Source organism: Ictalurus furcatus, chromosome 21, assembly GCF_023375685.1.
Source record: "Ictalurus furcatus strain D&B chromosome 21, Billie_1.0, whole genome shotgun sequence".
In the NCBI taxonomy this organism is placed as follows: Eukaryota; Metazoa; Chordata; class Actinopteri; order Siluriformes; family Ictaluridae; genus Ictalurus; species Ictalurus furcatus.
The window spans coordinates 4,171,441-4,192,158 of NC_071275.1; the positions used below are offsets into that span (position 1 = coordinate 4,171,441).

Sequence of the window (20,718 nt, forward strand, 5' to 3'; positions counted from 1 at the left end):
TTAAAACACTAAACCAACAGTGAAGTTTGGAGGTGGAAGCATCATGGTGTGGGCTGTTTTTCATGGCTGGTCATGGTCATGGCTGTTTTTCATCACATGGTACTGACAGACTTCATATAATTGAAGGAATGATGAATGGAGCCCTTTACCAGGAGATTCTTGAGAAGAATCTGCTGCCATCCAGCAGGATGATGAAGATGAGACATGAGTGGACCTTCCAGCAGGACAACGATCCAAAACATACACCAAAGGAAACTCTCAATTGGTTTCAGAGAAGAAAAAAAAATCAAGGTTTTAGAATGGCCCAGTCAATCACCTGTCTCGAATCCAGTTGAACAAGATTTAAAGACAATCTGTTTAGAAGAATGGACCAAAATCACACCTGAATACTGCGACCCATTAATTTCTTCATACAGGAAGTGTCATGAAGCTGTCATTACAAACAAAGGCTTCTCCACTAAGTATTAAATACATTTCCGTTAGCGTGTTCAATACTTTTTTTCCCGTGTCATTCCTCTCTATTACACATAACTTAATTTATGGACTTTAATGTTTGGATTTCTTTATATGTGTGGATTTCTTGAGTGAATACTGATGTCTGGTGAAAATTTCATGTGAATAGCCTCATTGGAAATATATTTACTGAAAAAAATGTTGACGCATCCAATACTTATTTCCCCCATTGTAAATACTGCTATGTTCCTTCGAGCAAACAGAATTTAGGGAGAATTATATACTCTGTAGCAGCTAACTGTCTGGAAAATACAGTGAGTGGTTCAGTCTGTGTATCTATATTTAAAATACCTTGAAATTTCATTATTATATACATTTTTAATATGTGATGAAGACCTGACATTTCAAGTTTATCTTTGTGTAAACTAATGCTGTTGGGCAGATGTCAAGCAGCTCCTTAATTATCTTCCATAATGGTTCTTAACTGTCCATAACTAAACTAACTAACCACACTGACTGAGAAAAACACTACAGAAAATTAGCACTAAAGACATTTTCCAGTGCTTGGCACTCTTCCCGTTATAGTAAATTTTTACAAGTCCATATAATTGCTAACACACCTGTACCAGAGCTCGGTTTTAGTCCACTTGTTTCCATCCCTTGAATGTTTATTTCTGGGGGCCCTTCTCCTCTCGTCCCGAGGTATACAGGCGGCGGTTACAGTCATGTGTTCTCTATTAACCATGTTTTGTTTAAATGTCCATTTATGAAAACAGACTTTTTAGTGTGTAAAAAACGCTTTTTACTTACAAAAGATACAAAGGCCAATGACTTAATAATGTACTGCACTCTAAGTACAAAGAATATGCCATTAAAACAATAATATTTATATTGTGTGACAGACAGTAATGATGAATAACGAGTCAGAAGGTTCATAAAATCTGCTTCTCATTCTCACATTACAGTGCAAATCACTAGAACCCTTCTCCAAATTCAATAACTTCAATCATGATGAAGAAACAGAGAGCTATATGTTGGGTTATATTTAAGAAAGAAAATAAATTAAAGACTTCCCGTAATTTATTTATTTTTTTTTTTTTAAATCCACCTTACTAAACAAATGAGATTATCAGCAAACACTATACAGTACTACAGAAGTGACTAGACATTATATTGCTTTCAACTCTCGGGGTGATCAAATAAAGCACAGCCCACAAACATGGCTAAACCCCCCCCAGAGACACAGTAACTCAGTCGGAGCAGAAAGAACGCAAAGGGTTAAGGTCTGCTCTATAAACTCTTGCTTAAGAATCCCTTGGCAGCTCCACATGTAGCTTTAAATACTGATTTGACAGATCACGTTTTACTCTCAGGCACTGAGAAAACAGCCAACCGCCGCCTGCGCTGCTGTCTAACGCCTGCATCAGAGCAACAAGTACATCCAGGAGCCTGCACGCACACACCATGGAGACCAGACCGGGAACATTTATTTCTACCTTTATATTGGCGTCATGGGTGATCTTAATCTCAGGGACAGAGCAACACCTAAACTCAATGGAGCTTCCACGCAATTTTGATGAAGCTGATTTGGACACATGGATTGAAAAGGTAATTTTAGGGTTTTTATGTTGCTGTTGTTTTTTTTGTTTGTTTTGTTTTTTTTAAACACATAGTGCTGTTTACAGTTGATGACTTTTATAATAAAGCACAAAATCTACAAAGATCTATGCTGAAAACAATTAACAAGATTTTATTCCTAAATATGAATGCATTTGCTAACCTATTCATTATTTAGTGTAATCTTTTAAGTATTAAGAGATGGATCTGAAGATGTGCTTAGTTGGGGCTCTTTAACAGGAATTTTTGTATGTACATTTACATACAAAAGAAATGTGCTTGCGTGTAATTTTATTTATTTTTATTTTTTTGCATCGGTTGCATGTGTTCAGTCAGAACAAATGCAGTCTTTCAAAATATGAGAATGCTCAAAGTTTGTGTTTAAACTGAATATAATGGTTTACAATGCTGCGTGCCACATCTGTACAACTGTTTACTTTCTGTTGCACACTGAAATTACTTCCTTGAGTCAGGATTTTTGAAACCAGACTTTGTATTGTGTTAAAATAAACACTATTGATTGAGAACAGGCTCTAATCTGAATTCAGTTCCAACAATGGGATCCAGCAGTTGGCTGTGTGCTAGGTGGATTAAATGTGATTACTCAGCACAATAGCACCAAGTTTCCTCAGGCTAAAGTGCTCCCTCCCACCCACCTCGCGGCTCCATGTGAACCCAGGGATTAGGGCTCAACGCAGTAACACACACCTGTCTCTTAGAGTCTTCCAAGTCCTGACAGGCAATAAAATCCAGGTTGAGTGCCAAGTCAAGCTGGAAAACCGTTTACGAAAGGGTTGTTCCATAAAAATAACGTGACGCTATTAAATCAGAAGGCAATCAAAAGGCCAACAATGTGCTACATTTTGTTACATACAATAAGTGCAGCTAGTGATCAATTCCATTTCTTTTTTTTTTTGCCCTACAGAGAGATGCCTTCCTGCCTGCGGACTCTCCGGATGACTCTGGAAACATCAAACCTGAAGCGGACGCTTCTGGTAAAGTAGTCGCATCACCTTCTGTATGAAAGGACTGCATTATGCATCATGATTATTGTATTTCGGTCCAGCAAAGTAGCCTTAGATATCATGTCTTTAAGATTGGAGTGAGCATGTGATCCAATTTCTCCAGGGTGGATGTGTAAATAAGTAACAAGTCCTTGTTTCATCATGTTCCAGACCTTCCAACATGTCTGCTGTGTGTGTGTCTGACGGGATCGGTGTACTGTGAGGAAGTCGACCCCGACATGACATCAGTGCCGGCTCTTCCTAAAGAGACAGCCTATCTGTATGCTCGTTACAACAAGATAAAAAAGATTACTGCAAAAGACTTTGGGGATATTGGTGCGTTGCTTATTTTTTTTGTTTCTCGGTGTATACAAGAGTATTTCCTTCAATAATCCATCTTCGGGAAATGCGACTATGGGGATATAAATCAGAGAGAAAAAAAAAATGTAAGAAAATGCCTGACGGTAGGAAATTCACCATGCCTGCTATATCATAGACCCAGACGTCTTACACCTTTGGGATTACTGATGTGATCAAACTACTGAGCAATGGAAGATGTATGTTAGAGAAAAGCAGTAGATGTGTTTATCTACTTTATCTGTAGGATGAAACTTCCTGTCTTGCAAAGAGTAATCAAGATGTTGGTTACTCCAAGGCATCATAAGTGTCACTAAAACATATAGCACAGTTATTAGTACCATGTTATTGCAGCTATGTAATCCTTGCTAATTATATGTTCAATATATTTGTTTAAATTTCAGTGACATTGAAAAGAATAGATCTGACTGGAAACCTAATTTCGGAGATTGAGGACGGGGCCTTCATGAAGCTGCCGTTGCTAGAGGAGCTCTCCCTCGCGGAGAACCGGCTTGTGAAGCTGCCAATGTTACCACCCAAGCTCACGTCCTTTAACGCCAATCACAACCGCCTCAAGACCAAAGGAGTTAAAGCCAACGCTTTCAAGGTACAGAGCCATGAATTGTGTAATGCCTAATGCTGTTCCAGTGCAGACTCTTGAAGAAGCAGACGTGTGACGTCTATTTGAAACCCGGGGCATTAAAAACAACTTTCTGAACAGTCAAGTCTGTGTTCATCTGTTATAAATACAGTACGCTTCTTAATAAGACTGGTGCAAAGGAGCCAGGGGCATTAAAGTTTTAGTTTGTTTGTTTGAGCACAGACTATTTTTTAAAATCAAGTTCTTGAACCTAAAGTCTGAACAATTGTTTGTGTTGAATATTCCCTACAGAAATTGACCAAACTCAGAAATTTATATCTTGCTCACAATGAGTTGGAGGCAGTTCCAATAATTCCAGAGAGCGTGCGCACGTTTCATATTCAGGTAAACGTATTTGTCATGCTGTAATAAGTAAAATGCATTACTTTCATAGCTCTCATGACCAGCTCTAGTTGATACAATAATAACACCAGAATGTAGCCAACTGCTCATGTTTAAGATATACTGTTTCAAGTATATGCCGTCATTTATTTAAGCATATAATACCTCTTCTGTTGTCTTTCATGTAGAACAACAACATTACAACTGTTACTACTGACACCTTTTGCAAAAGCAATGACACCTACTACATCCGGCCCAACATTAATGAGATCAGGATGGATGGAAACCCGGTGATCCTTGCAAAGGACCCCAACGTGTTCATCTGTCTGCAGTCTTTGCCAGTTGGACGGTACCAGTGAAAACCCCTTAAAACAACACCACCACCACCACCAAACAAAATCTCTGAAAGTGCCTCAAATGAAAACAACTATGGACTGAAAGGTGTTTCATGTCCAGTTGCCACCTTGCAAAAGCAGGGTATGTGAATTGTTGATTACTATGTTACGTAAGTACTGAAATTCCCTCTTGAACTCTGTGGCTTAAATGTAATTGTTAAATGTTTTGTGTGTATATATATATATATATATATATATATATATATATATATATATATATATATATATATATATATAAACACTTCTGTTGAAAGCTGCATAGTAATTTATGGTTTCCATAAAAACGGACACTTGCAGCATTTCAAAATTATGTGAATTGCTTTCAGTTCTACTGTTTAAGAAGTCTGCCAAGTTACTTAGGTTAAGCATTCATTCCATACGTACATGCGTCTACAAGGATGTAGTCACTCTATCTTGATAGAACTGAACTATTTATGTGAGAATCATCAAGTAGGCTGTACAGTTAAACATGATATTAAAATATTATGCTATATGTTTTCCCTTTTTTTTTTTTAAATAAATCTCCCCCTTTTTATTTATTTTTTTTAATTTTATTATTTTTTTTAAAACATATGCCTCCAGGCTGTCTTGGCATCACTCATTATTGCACAAATGCTTTCCATGGGACAGAGAAAACCCAGTTCAAGTAATCATATAAACTGTAAAAGCAAACTCAGGTTGAGCACACAAAGAGATCTGGAAAATGTGGGTTAACATTATTCCATTCTGCTGGCCAATTTGGCAGCCATCGCAGCACTGTGCTCCAAGTAAATAATGGAATGGTTTCCATATTGCTTCTGCAACTTCACTTCCAATTTTTCATTGCCATCATGTCATGGAATTTTATTCCTATTTTGACATAAACCATACCCTTCAGCAATCTCTTAGCATTAAAAAGGCAGGATGAAATAGCCATTAGGTCTGGCAGACGTTTGTAAAATTAGCAATATGATAAACTGTCTGAGGGAGAGAAAGTATATAGGAAAGCCTCACAAGGGGAAGATTAATGTGAAGCTGTTTTCCATGTTCCAGAGAAATATTTAGTGTACTCGTCTCAAATTATCATTATTCATCCCAGTTGTGGGACAGATTTGGGTCGACCAAACCCCTGAAGAAACTTCAGTGTGGGAATCCAAACACGATCAAATGAGCATTTTCAAAAACATAGGTAAGCAGCTTTAATAATCAGCAATGATGCCGGGGCTTTTTTTGTACTCAAGCTGAAGAGTCACACATCTCAGAAATATAATATTGCTTTAAACTTAAATTGTATATCAAATACTCATAGTGGTATAGTAATTTAACATTTGTAAAGAATCTTTTAGTAAAATAATGTAAGCTATAAGTTAATAAGATAATAAAGGGGTTCTTCAACCTCTATTCTTTTTCAGGTTACACTGCTCTACATTCTTGAGATTTCATTCTTCCTTGTCTTTTGAGAATTACAAATGGGATTTAAAGTATCACAATCTGGGTTATTTCCACAAAATCAATTAACAGCTTTTTAAACGTCCCTTGTCCTTTTCCTTTAACTATATTTTATTGTCATAACTGTAACTCTAAGTAGTCCAGGCCTTTTAGTAATATCAGAAGGAAGCAGAAGGGAAAAAGCACTTAAAACTCCCTTTTCTGCCATGTATTACATTAAACATAAGACCAATGAATACAAAAAAAAAAGCATCTACTGAAATATTTTATCAGGCAAATCAGAACTTCAACAGATAAACAAAACAGTGCAAGATCTACAATTTTAGCAAGATGCACAAATTACAGGAAAAATGATTTACTCATCATTATTTGCACCAACATTATTTTTCACAAGTTTCACAAAGATCTGAAATATAGTTGAGTGGGGCTCAGGGCATAATGTGTATGACCAATAGATATAATGGATATTAGAAATGATTTTTCATTATTTCATGTGCAGTTATATGCGGCCTCTCATACCACTTAAAAAGTAATTCCTCTTTATATGCATTGTTGACTGCAATTGTAATTTAACATAAAATTAATACTGACATAATTTCGGGAACTTTGCAAGTTTTGCCCTTTTTTTTTTTTTTTTTTAAATGAATCTGTGTGTTAAATCACGGTGTTTCAGCTTCATTAAAACGATGATGATCTTTACAACAGGTGCTAACAATGCTAACAAGAACATCCTAGCGGGCAGAGTGAAGTGTCAGTGAATGTAACAGCATAAATGATGAGACATATTGGATAAACTGATATTTAACTGCAGTCTGCACGAGAGTTATAAGCAGCCACCTGCTGCACCTGTACAAGCTTACTTTATAGCAGTGTTTCAAAATTTACAAGTCTCTGTAGTCAATTCCATGTAATATGTACATCATAATAAACTGTCTGTAAGAAAAATGGAACATATTAACATATTTACTGACTTATTTGTAGATATTGTACATCTGAGCATCAGTATAGTATAATAAGAAACTAATAAAGAAAGCTTGTTTGCCCAAATAGGAATACAAAATGCTTATATATATCAATGATCTGGACGTCCAGATCAATGATCAATGGATCAATGGTCCAGAATATTTTTCGTAGCTTCCTGACCCTGAGTTACATTCACACCCACTCATATTAGAAACAAGCCATGTTAATTTTATGTATGGAATCAATAAATAAAATCCATTGGACATTAAATTGGACAAAATGTACTTGGGCGGTCGTTAATATACCTGGGTACAATGCCAAAGTATCTACTGTGTGCATAGGGAACTTACTAGTTGCCTTCTCAACAAATCAAATGGGCAAAATTTATACCATCCACATTCTAGCACATGCCACATGGCAAAAAAACTACTTAAAATACAGTATGTATGTGACTTACACATTATGCGTTATTTTAAATATACTCAAAATAATTTCCTCCTTCTTTCTGAAAACAAGTCCATTTCACGTTCCCCCAATGCAAACAACTTGGACGAACCCCCTACAGAGGTAAGTGCATTGCTGAAATGAACAGAAAGATTATGTTCTTGTTCCTGGTGTGAAGCTCGGCACACCCCTATTTCCTTAGGGTTAATAAGTGGCCTCTGTAATGAGGAAGCACTAATGTTCTGGCCCATTTATTTTCCAACCCCCTACTGGAATATACAAGCCGAAAAGCTCAGAGAAGAGGTCTGGAAAAGCTCAGGCATATACAAACATATATGGTCACATGACTATCCCCAAGTTTACCCCAGTGCCCCAAGTACTGTAGTATGCAGCATGGACAAACACAACTCCTGTTATTTGCATTAGACACATCAGGGACCATCTTAAATTCCTGAACAAAAGCAGAGTTGCCTTGGGAAAACAGAATATGCTGGGAATGTGTTCTGGAAATAATGGTGTACACTTTTTTCCTCCCAAGTACAACAGCCTGACTTTTTGTGCACTCCAAGCAAGACGGTCCAGGCAAAACAACAAAAAAAAAACATTGAAAAATTCTTATTAGGTCTCTTGCCTACAGCTCACTGGATCTCTGAAAATAGTCACAGTGAATCCTTAAATATTTTTAAGAATCTCATGAGAAATATTAGATATATTTGTTAAAAGTCAAGATGTTTTCAGAAGATGTTTATCAAATTCTGGACTAGGTTTAAGCTCTTTCAATGGAAGCTGCTGGCAGAATGTAAGAAAATTGTAAGCTTATATTTTCTATATTTTAATCACAAATTGTAAAGTGACCTGGCTGACTGGGTTTGGGAATGTGACTTCATGCTGCAGTGATCCTGGTCTCAAACTTTTTCCTTACAAATACCTTCAAAGATACTGAATTTCTCTCTTCTAAGGCTTTGACTAATAGGCATAGGCAGTAAGAAATCACGGCAGCTGCCTTCTGTTTGAAACACAGTGCTAATAAGACAGCGAAAGCTCCAAAGATACTGGCCAGCTACTGTATTTGTTATCATATTCTACCATGTGACTATGACATTAACCATTTCACCTATTTGTTAAAATCAGCTTACTAATAAAAGATCTCCATAGTATTTATCCCATAGTAAATATACCCAAGTACTCTACTACAACTAGCCAAAATTCCATCTTTAAAAACCCTCATATCTGCTTTATACATCATCCCTCATGCACAAAGCTTGCTTCTGTAGATTCTACAACTGTATGCATCCAAAAAGAAAAAAAAAAAAACACCTACATCTTCTTAAGTACTACAGCAGAAGATTCACCTATATTAAATGTGCCATGGTCAGACATGAGCGGAATACTGGTCAATCAACTGACCAGGAGCCATTATGTGGGTTATTAATATAGAAAATGGAGGTTTTTCCTTAGAAAGCTTTACGTAATGAACTACAATGTGGTTTATCCAAATTGTGTGAAAGTCAGTAGACATACAGAGGGCATACAAAATCTTGAGCTGGCTGCTCAAATTGGGACACTGCTGCAAAAATCTCTCCAGTCTTATCCTGTCAATTTTAGTGCTAGGCACCTTGCTTGAATGTGCCACAGTTCTGCAGCTGGATTGTTCATTTAAGACTCTGGATATTAAATCACCTGTATCAATTACTCAGAGTAAAACACTATTTGAAGAAAAACGTACATACTACAATTGATTCCAGCAAGGGAATACTACTGCTACCATCTTATTTTACCGCAAGTCTAAAAACCACATCATTTGGACCACAAAATATATAACATTTCCATAACCGTTCTAGACAAAGTTTAGACACAACAGACAACTTTCTCTTCCTATAATTCAGTACTGACGTCTGTGGCAGAAGCATGCTGAAGTGTGATTGTGGCAGGGAAGAACAGATGATGTTCTTGCATAGCCTTGAGCATTTCTTTGTTAAACAACAAAAGGAGGCTTCACGTTCTTGCCTCAATAACCCGTGACACTTCTATAGGTTCATAGAATGAACATCTTATCAAATAATTACTAGTGTAAGACAGGGGTGTCCAAGCTTATCCGGAAAGGGCCGGTGTGGGTCCACGTTTTCATTCCAACCAAGCAGAAGACACACCTGAGTCTATTGAAAGCCAAGATCAACTGATGAAACAGGTGGAATCAAGTGTGGCTCCTGCTTGATTGGAATGAAAACCTGCACCCACACCGGCCCTTTGCGTATAAGATCGGACACACCTGTTATAAGACATAAGGTCAACAATCAATTGTGTGAACAATCACATTAACTGTAGCAGTCTTTTGATTTGAAGACTTTTTAACAGTACTACGAGAGAACAACTGGGAGAGATTTTCCTCCACATTAACCAAACTGTGTTACTAGGAATGTGCAAACCTAAATATTTAGAAGACTGATGAATGATTGATGATGTGCAATAACCGGAACATTAGTCAAGACAGAACATACTGAGTTAGTACATGGAAGTAAAACTTTTATCTACAGTGTAGGTGCTTTGTTGGCAGGGGTGGTAGAAATTAATATAATGAAGATTACGTAGAGGAATAAATTCACCACCATGAACTACCTAACAAATGGCAACAGTAATGCTATAATGTCACTAGAGTGCAGCATATCTGACCATGACCGTGATTCTAAGGCAGGAATGTCCAAAGCGTAGCTCCAGGGCTCACGGACAGATGTTAACTGACCCATGGCTTCTCTTGGTGGCCCGCTGGCAAACACGGTACAATTTTTCCTTTCAGCTGACAGTGGCAGCAGACCATGTTAACACATTTAGTTCATTTTTTTTCTCAAACTAAACCTGCAAATTAATTTACAGAATGGTATTTAGTCGTGGCTACAAACAAAAAGTGCAAAGTTCACAGTGAAAAGAGGCGATGTCAAAAGAGCTGGAACCAACCAAGCATGGAAAACCTTTCATAAGTCCTTGTATTTGCAACCAAGTACTAAAAATGATTATTTAGTTCAGTCCAATTACTTTTGGTCCTTGAAACAGGGGGAACTACTTATAAATAATATATTTAAATTTGGATGTAATTAACCTCAAATTAGTTGAAGTTGAAAGTCTGCACTTTGAAATATTATTCATATTAAACTCTAATATACTGTGGTAGACATATTTATGACACATTATAAACCGACCAGCCACAACTTTAAAACCACCTGCCTAATATTGTGTAATGTAGTTCCCCCTTATGCTGCCAAATCAGCTCTGACCCGTCAAGGCATGGACTCCACAAGATCTCTGAAGGTGTGCTGTGGTATCTGGCACCAAGACATTAGCAGCAGATCCTTTAAGTCCTGTAAGTTGCGAGGTGGGGCCTCCATGTATCGAACTTGTTTGTCCAGAACGTCCTACAGATGCTCGATCAGATTGAGATCTGGGGAATTTGGGAACCAAGTCAACACCCTGAACTCTTTGTCATGTTCTTCATATCGTTCCTGAACAATTTCTGCAGCTGCGAAACCCCATATACAGCAAGCTGCAACGCACGGTGTGTTCTGACACCTTTCGATCATCGCCAGCATTAATGTTTTTAGCAATTTGTGCTAGAATAGCTCTTCTGTGGGATCAGACCAGACAGGCTAGCCCTTGCTCCCCATGCGCATCAATGAACCTTGGACACCCATGACCCTGTCGCAGGTTCTTCAGAGCACTTTTGGTAGGTCCTAACCACTGCATACCGGGAACACCGCACAAGACGTGATCATTCTGATAGTTTTACATTTCTTTGTCTTACACATCCTCTGTATGTGTGTTGTTGAAACTGTCTACATATTTTAACTAAATGTATGGTCATTGAAACTTCTGTGATGTATCGTCATTGTTGTTAAAATCTGTAATACGTCGACACAGTGCAATGGACAATTTCCAGTTTGCTCACACCCCTCTTCACATTTCAACCCCAATATAACACAATAATTTAAATGCATAATAAAATTTTTGGCAAACGAAACGTATAGCATTATAATTAGGCTATTCCTAATAAGAATAACAACACACTGACTGAAATGTTTAAACCAAAATTCTTGTAGAACTTATAGTCTGGCACTGATACTGCCAATTAAACAGGAGAGTCTATTAGATCATCAAGAACATCAAGAAGCGTGTGCCTGGTGAATTCGCTGCACTAGCTCATTATTCATATGTCTATGATGTCTGCATGAGTTCAATCCACACTGTTCCAATGTGTTTTATGATGCTGCGTGCGTTGAACTGGAACTATTCCAATGTGTTCAAAGATGTCTGTATGGGCTGAATTAGCATTATTCCAATTAGTGGCATTTGCATGGGTTAAATTAGCACCATTCTAATTTACTCCAAGAGGTCAACATGGGTTGAATTATCACCATTCCAATTTGCGTCACAATAGTTGCATGGGTTGAATTAGCATTCTTTTCATTTGGTCGTCCATGATACCTGGCTTTGGTGTCATTTGGAATAAAACTGAACAGAACTTGCCAGTCCAGAGCTGTAATACATTCCACCAGAGCAACAAAGGTTTATATTAGGCCATTGTCCATAGTTCCAGGAATATTACCTTCCTGCATCAAGGTAAGTATTTTCCTGCATTCAGCTGTATGTCCAAAACGGCACCCTACTTACTGTATAGTGCACTGTTTCGGTTTTGCCATTCTGTAGTCATGTCTGAAAGCATGGCTCTCAATTTACTGAAACAGATGTATCCTACAGGTCAAATATCTATGTCTTTCTAACAGGAAATATGCAGTAGGAAACAGGTAAGGATTCAACTATTAGAATTGAATTTTTCAGATTCACAATATAACCCTCGTAACAGCCTATTTAAACATCCGCGTTTAACTAACAAGCACACAGAAGTTGTTTTGGATACCAGCATTTAAACAGAAGTTAAACAGGATGACCGGTGGACTGACCAAGACTTACAAGCTTATCTCTACACCTACACTGGCTCGGATCTACATGGAATGAATATGGCAAAAAAAAATTTTGCCATATTACTACACTATACAATACGAAATGACCATGAAATAACCATCAAAAAGCTTCACTTCTTTTTACACTGCTGTCCTGGATCCTGCAGTGCAGAAGGAAGACAGAACAGTGAAGCCTGATTCATGCTTCTATCTGAACAGGCTTCCAATGTCTTCAGAGCATCAGAAGGTACCTTGGATGGGGAGAAGCCAGCCTGTACAGCTTCTCAGTGATTGTCCAGTATAGATGAGTGAACAGAAGGAAGAGGATGTTCGAACTGGCAGGGGTTGTACCACCCGCTTCTTATCAAACATCTTCATTACAGTAGAGTGTTGGGTCATAGTGTATCGGTTTAATTGATTTTTCTGACCGAATATCAGAGAGACATCCTACATCGTTTCATTTTCTTGAAATACTACATCGTTTCATTGTCTCAGAAAATTTGGGAACCTTGCGATGTGTATGCAAACCCACTGTATCATAGCACTCCAAATTAACTACAAGCCCTCAAATAAAATTTTTACTTCTTACCTTAAAGTGTTGGTATGTGCAAGTTCTTTGCTTACACCTCTCTGAAAATGACCTCAGGGTTCTGAAGAACAGGAAAACGCTCTTTGACTCTTCTACACTGAAAAAAAAAAAATGATGATATACGTGACATAGAGCTCAACTAAACGTATGCTTTTTTTTTTTTTGGACAACAGACCTTTTAAGACAATTATCTCTTGACAAGCTGAAATTGTGTCCAACATTTAAAAATGACTTTATGAACAAATTCAGCTACTGCACAACAAAGGCAAAGCCCTGTAAGACAGTTAGTTGGTGGTCTTATATTTGATCTACATGGCTCTTGCTCTGCCAGCTCATGCTGGCAAAGCCCAAGTCATTTTGAGACTTTCATAATTACGCTGAGCCCAGAGCTGTGTGGCACGGGACACGACTTTCCACAAATGTGGAGACTCCAAGTCTGTGTTTAGAGAAATGCCATAAAGAACTGATGGAAAATTCGGCGTCTCTCAGGGATGTGGAATAAAGGCCAAGATAACGAAAGACAAACCTGCACGTTTTAGAGAAAACATTTTCCATCTTACCGAAATATAACACAGGTGAAGTGGGGTTAGTTAATGCACATATAAAGTTTAACTTACGCATCTCCTGTAATACATTTATAAGCACCAACTTAAGTATGTGCATGAGCACCGTTTTTTAAAATGGATGGGAAGACACGACACTGCTCGTTTTACCTATTTATTTTCACCTGTGTGTGAAAAAAGGTGCACTTTATTTAAAATCCTAACGTACAAAGATGTCATGATCGAGCAACCTGTAGATGTACAGCAAAGTGTTTGCATGCTATGATACGATACTCAAATTTCCCTTAGCTGAGGAAAACCGTGAGCGGTGGTTTTTTCAATCAGTAATGAGCAACAGGTAATTGAAATGAATTAGTAAACAGAAGGTTTCTCTTTTGTGTGTGTGTGTGCCACATGATGTAGTATGAGCAGCAGTTTGGAAAGATGCAGTTGGCTGACTTCACGTGCCTCGGGGGTAACATCACCCTCCAGGTTTGGTAGCTGCTGTATGATAGGGAGAATTGGCCAAGAATAAATTAGGGAGAAAATCGGTAGTCAGAAATATTCATATATCCAAATTCATAACTGATGATGAAATGTTGGAGTTGCCAAAACGGCTTAAAATCAAAATACACTGTTGCCCTTTCTGCTGCCAGGAGCTTGTACAGAAACGCAGTTGAATGCGCCCAGAGTGAATGGACTGAGGGCTTGACATGACGCATTCAATGTGAATCTGGAATTATATTTGAGCGTAGTGTATGTCTGGAAAATCGATGCAGGCATACAGAGCAGGTAGAGAAGTTAGAAGAGGGGGATAGTTGTCAGGCATAGGATGTTAAATAGAGGGATAATGGGAAGGTAAATGAAATTGGATGTTGTTGGATGGAGGGATGGTGACAGTTCTCAAGCCTAGTAATAAAAGAGGCAAAAAGGGCCAGAATTAAATAAATTCTTTCAAAAAGTAGGTATGAGATTTTATGGGGGGGTTTTTTGTCCTTCATGTTTTTCACTTTAGATTACAATGATTTTAGGTGTCCCTCAAGGGAATCAGGGTGCAGTCAAGAGTCTGCTGGAGAGGAGAGTGAGATTTATGCAGAACAAATGGGTAATGGGCTGCACCTGTTTCTCATTTACTCTGGCCTATTTCTGTGTGTGTGTGTGTGTGTGTGTGTGAGAGAGAGAGAGAGTATGGGAGGGAGGGAGTACAAGCCATGGACAGATAGATAGATGTGCCTAATTGATTCCCCAGTCAATTAAAAAAGCCTGTTATGTTTTGTTTTGCTTGGTTCATGTCTGCTTCTGGTTTTACTTCAAATAAAAAAAAGCTTTTAAATTCTACACAAACATTTTTCTTTACTAATGACAACCAGGGGATGAATGTATTGTTGTTACTTCTAAAATTACTACTAGATTATGGTTTCATTCGAACAAAGCTGACATGTGGTTTGGGATGGCGTATATAGATATTATATCATAAAAAAAAAAACTGCTTAAAAAGCTAGCTTTGAAATATTACTGAATATTCTTTAGCTATGCAGCAGCCTGCTTGTTAATCTACTAATTAGTGGACCATATATGTTCTTGAGTTCTTATGTACTTGCCCTCGCATCATTATCCCTTGCTTCATATCCAATACTGAAGAACGCAAATATCTAAACCGGGCCTAAAAGTCTAATGCTTAAAAATGAGGTTGAATATTTTCTTATATTACACCAACACTTAATATGGAGGTTTGTCGGGGGGAACTAATACTCCAACACCAAGCATACTTTAGCTAATGACTGACTATAATGATTTTAGCTAGCACACCCTTCAGGCCATTTTCTTCAGATATGTTGGTAAATTACACTCAGCATTGACTGCAAACTATACTTCTACTGTTCTCACAATAATGGGAAGCATCACCTCATGAACTACTGGTTGCATAAAATTGTAAAGCGGTAAATACCCCAATAGGGAGCATTTCAAATGGAATGTTTTTGTAATCAAGATGTCCCCATTTAAACTGTACAGTATACATTAGACAATATACAGTTGGCCCATTTGTTAGTCTGTTCCTTGTAGTCATATAGAACAAGTCCAATCTGAGGAATTGTGTGTCTTCTATTTTGGTTTGATTGTTTTTTCATTTTTTACTCATTTGCTTGACACTTTTACATTTGAGGCAGTATACAATTGCTCAAGTCCTCAAGAATGGCAGCTTTGCGATACTGGGACTATTTTTTGTTCGGTAACCCAAAAATGTCTTTGTACTTATAAATATGAACAAAACCTATGTATTCAAAGTGCAGAGATATGTTTGACTTTTCCCCAAAACTGAATTGATAGGGAAATTCACATTCCCAAGGTTATGAGGGTCTCTCTGGGGGATTCATAATTTCAAAATCCAGAAATTTTCAATGGGATTCAAGACAGGAGATTGTCTAGGCCATGCAAGGCCTTTCTGAGCTATTTTAGTGGTATTTTTCAGGTTGTTGAAACATCCATCTTCTCCCCAGATTCAGTTTCTTGGCAGACGAGACTAAATTCTTCTCTAATCTGATGTGGGCAGCTACAAGGAGCCAGTGGACAGGGTGTAACAATGATGTAGTGTCAGAGAACATGGGGAGGTTGATTTATAAATAAATAAATAAATAAATAAATAAATAAAATCATGCAACTGCATTCTGGATCAGTCGCAGAGGTCGGATGGCACGCATAGACAGACGTGCCAGTAATCGAGTCTCGAAATCACAAAGGACTAAACAAGAACCCGAGTTGCCTCTGAGGATAGAAATGGATGAATCCTCCTGATGCTTTAAAGGAGAAACCGACATGAGCAAGGCAATGTGAGGGAAGAAGAACAGTTGATTGTCTATGATTACCCCAAGGTTGTGTGCAGTGACAGATCTGAGAGTTGTCCAGAGAGATCACAAGATCTTGAAATGAGGATGCATCTCCAGGGATATACAGCAGCTCAGTTTTGTTGATGAGCTGCCATCCCTGAAGAGATGTCTTCCAGACATGCTGAGATGCTTGCAGAAACATGAATGTCTGAAGGAGGAAAGGAGAGGATGAGTGTCATCAGCATAGCAGTGTTATGAAACCCATGTGAGGATATGACCTCACCACAAGAGCAGGTATAGAGGGAGAACAAAAGAGGATCACTCCAAGCTAGTCTCGCAGAATACCAGTTTAGAGTCTGCATGGAGCAGATGTGGATAGCCTTCCATGTCTTCGGATATGATCGTCCCTCCAGGTAAGCATGAATTGGTAAGAATATTACTTATTGGTAAGAATATTACCAATAACAAATTTTTAATCTTCTTATCAAAGAAGGTAGCAAAGTCATGAGCAGTCAGGAAGGACTTTAATGGAGGAGGCCACAGGTTAACAAGTGGACAATAAATCTAACACACTGGTTCTTGGGTGTTCTTGGGATGATCCACACAAAACCCTTCTTTGTCCAAACATGATGAGCTGATTTACTGCCAAAACGTTCTATTTCTGTTTTGTTCATCCAGAGTACGTTGTTTGAGAAGAATTCATTTGTCGATATTCTTTTAGACGTGGAGCGCTGTGCTTCTTTTTTAGCAGAGGAGTTTTGCATGAGGTGTAGGAACAGAGATGACTGTGGTGCAGTTTACTGCTTATTATTCTCTGTGTAACTGCTGTCCCTGCTGCTTTCAGTTCATCCTGCAATGCTTTTCAAGTGACTGCTGGCTTCTCTCATATCATTAGTCTTATCATTAGTCTGAGAGCATGTTGTGAAATCTTCTGCAGCACACCTGCCAAGTGTTCTTTAATAATACTGCTTCTGAGCACTTTAGGAAGCACAATTACCTTCACCACTATTGCTACTTGTTGTGTGAAATCTTCCCAAGACCAATGCCATCATCTTTTATAACGACACCAGGAGCAATTTACATGAGAACTATTTTAACAGCATTTATATCTCAAACTTGATGTATTTTCTATGGAACTTTTACATATGCAATATAGTGTCTGATTATCCACCCAGTCATGTTTTAAACATATTTGTTATGCTTAAGAATACATAATTTTTGTTCATATTTATAATTACAAAGTCAAAAGACATTATGTGTTTCAATCAGAAGTGGATATAAGCACTGGAAGCATATTAAATAACAAAAAAAAAAGTATCCAAATACTTATAACCCCTCACTGTATAATACAATATAAATTGTCCTGTATATCACAGACGCACTGTCTGCACACGGTTTTTAAATTAACCCAATTTGGCATAAAGAGCAATCCACAATAACCTGTCATTAACTGTATAGCAGAGGGCAACATGCTTCCTGCCCCAGTGTGCCCTATTAGAGTTATTAGTGCTTGTTGCAGATCCCAGTTTTGACCAGTGGGTGCAATAACTCCTCTTTGGAGCTAAATGGGGCAGTAAGAACATTGTCCCACAATTGTGCAACATCTAGAAAGGCAAGCAAATCGATTGGTTATATCTGTCAAATAGAAACATTTTCTAAATCATTGGTCACTCAAAGGAGGTAATGAGCATTGCCCCTACGGAGGAGATGATAAACACCGACATGTTTAGAAACGTTACCATTCATAAACACAGTAAAACCATATTACCACAATGTTTAATTTAAAAATGATAGAATTTCAATGAATATACATTAAATGACATTTGTGTACATTTGGAGTGGTCAGCTGGATATTGTAGTAATCTTTTGCATATCACACACATCCCGACTGTTTTAAGAAACTGCTTCTACTCAGCTTTACATGGAATATAATTATTTTTAAACAGCTTTTCTTGAGACATACATTAAATAAATAAATAAATAAATAAATAAATAGACACACACAGTCTGCACAGACGTATGTGCAAATCAATGTCTGAAAGATTTTTCCACATCCAACTGCCAAGACAGAATCTCAGACCAGACAATATGATCCAGATGTGCATCCACAGACCATGAAGTTGGTCATACAGTGGTGCTTGAAAGCTTGTGAACCCTTTAGAAATTTCTATATATCTGCAAATTTTAACCTAAGATTTTTACACAAGTCCTAAAAGTAGACAAAGAGAACCCAATTAAACAAAATGAGACAAAAAGTATGTGAACCTCTAGGATTAGCAGTTCATTTGAAGGTGAAATTAGAGTCAGGTGATTTGCATCAATGACATGACAATCAGGTATTAGTGAGCGCCCTGTTTTATTTAAAGAACAGGGATCTATCAGAGTCTGATCTTCACAACACATGTTTGTGGAAGTGTATCATGGCATGAACAAAGGAGATTTCTAAAGAACTCAGAAAAAGAGTTGTTGATGCTCATCAGGCTTGAAAAGGTTACAAAACTATATCTAAAGTGTTTGGACTCCACCAATCCACAGTCAGACAGATTGTGTACAAATGGAGGAAATTCAAGACCGTTGTTACTCTCCCCAGGAGTGGTCAACCTGCAAAGATCACTCCAAGAGCAGGACGTGTAATAGTCCACGAGGTCACAAAGGAACCAGGGTAACGTCTAAGCAACTGCAGGCCTCTCACATTGGCTAATGTTAATGTTCATGAGTCCACCATCAGGAGAACACTGAACAAAACTGGCAGGGTTGCAAGGAGAAAGCCACTGCTCTCCAAAAAGAACACTGCTGCAGTTCAAAGATCACGTGGACAAGCCAGAAGGCTATTGGAAAAATGTTTAGTGGATGGATGAGACCAAAATATAACTTTTTGGTTTAAATGAGAAGCGTTATGTTTGGAGAAAGGAAAACACTGCATTCCAGCATAAGAACCTTATCCCATCTGTGAAACATGGCGGTGGTGGTATAATGGTTTGGGTCTGTTTTGCTGCATCTAGGCCATGACGACTTGCCATCATTGATGGAACAATAAATTCTGAATTATAACCAGCGAATTCTAAAAGAAAATGTCAGGACATCTGTCCGTGATCTGAATGTCAAGAGAAAGTGGGTCATGCAGCAAGACAACGACCCTAATCACACAAGTCGTTCTACCAAAGAATGTTTAAAGAAAAATAAAGTTAATGTTCTGGAATGGCCAAGTCAAAGTCCTGACCTTAATCCAATAGAAATGTTGTGGAAGGACCTGAAGCAAACAGTTCATGTGAGGAAACCCACCAACATCTCAGAGTTGAAACTGTTCTGTACTGAGGAACAGGCTAAAATTCCCCCAAGCCGATGTGCAGGACTCAACAGGTACTGGAAATGTTTAATTACAGTTATTGCTGCACAAGCGAGTCACACCAGATACTGAAATCAAAGGTTCACATACTTTTGTCACTCACAGATATGTAATTTTGGATCATTTTCCTCAATAAATAAATGACCAAGTATAACATTTTTGTCTCATTTGTTTAATTGGGTTCTCTTTATCTACTTTTAGGACTTGTGTGAAAATCACATGATGACATTTTAGGTCATATTTATGCAGAAATATAGAAAATAAGGAGTTCTAAGGGGTTCACAAACTTTCAGTCACCACTGTAGATAAATTATGTATATTAGGCATATGTTAAAAGGCTTATCCAAAATAAAGACCCTTTTATACTAAATAAAGCGTAATCTCACAAACTTTCAAGCTCCACTGTACTTAAGAGACTGACTTTTTGTTTTTAGTCGTGTCTCAACAGGTTAATACTTTGAAACTGGTTAGTGTAATAATGGAAAAGTTCCACAACAGTTATAAAAATAATTCTCTATTTGCCCAACATCAGTTATTCCATTAAATCAGCTGAAGGAATCTACTGGCAGCAATTTACTGTTTTCAGACACGTATAAAACCTCAGACATATGAGCTTTGACATTCTCATTTCTAACTTGTTCTGTGATTCGGATGATGCACCCTGAACTGGCACCAAAAGTGTTTTCACAGACAATAATCACAAGGAGTCTAATCCAAGCACAGAACTGTTAAACGAGCCAACAGTAGTGCAAGTGCTGCGAGATTTCCACCAACTTATCAGAAACAAGTGGAAGATATTCCACTTCCACTAATATTGGCAACCT

General features: G+C 37.8%; 2 protein-coding genes across 2 annotated transcripts in view; one reads left to right on the plus strand and one right to left on the minus strand.

Annotated features, from left to right (window-relative positions):
* cenpp (centromere protein P) overlaps positions 1–20,718 on the minus strand; it is an 88,334-nt gene that overhangs the window by 58,981 nt on the left and 8,635 nt on the right. The window contains exon 6 of the mRNA XM_053653146.1: positions 13,182–13,278. Within this exon, the coding sequence (XP_053509121.1) occupies positions 13,182–13,278 (97 nt within the window). The remainder of the gene's footprint in view (positions 1–13,181; positions 13,279–20,718) is intronic.
* ogna (osteoglycin, paralog a) lies at positions 1,653–5,343 on the plus strand. The gene is made up of 6 exons (XM_053653147.1): positions 1,653–2,061; positions 2,996–3,065; positions 3,246–3,410; positions 3,836–4,038; positions 4,324–4,416; positions 4,602–5,343. The coding sequence occupies exons 1-6, from the start codon at positions 1,918–1,920 to the stop codon at positions 4,770–4,772; spliced, it is 846 nt and encodes a 281-aa protein (XP_053509122.1). The 5' UTR covers positions 1,653–1,917; the 3' UTR covers positions 4,773–5,343.

Coding starts and splice junctions, on each gene's coding strand:
- ogna (XM_053653147.1), top strand. CDS start 1,918: ATGGAGACCAGACCGGGAACATTTATTTCTACCTTTATATTGGCGTCA. Junction 3,411..3,835: donor AAAAGACTTTGGGGATATTG/GTGCGTTGCTTA, acceptor TTTAAATTTCAG/TGACATTGAAAAGAATAGAT. Junction 4,039..4,323: donor TTAAAGCCAACGCTTTCAAG/GTACAGAGCCAT, acceptor TATTCCCTACAG/AAATTGACCAAACTCAGAAA.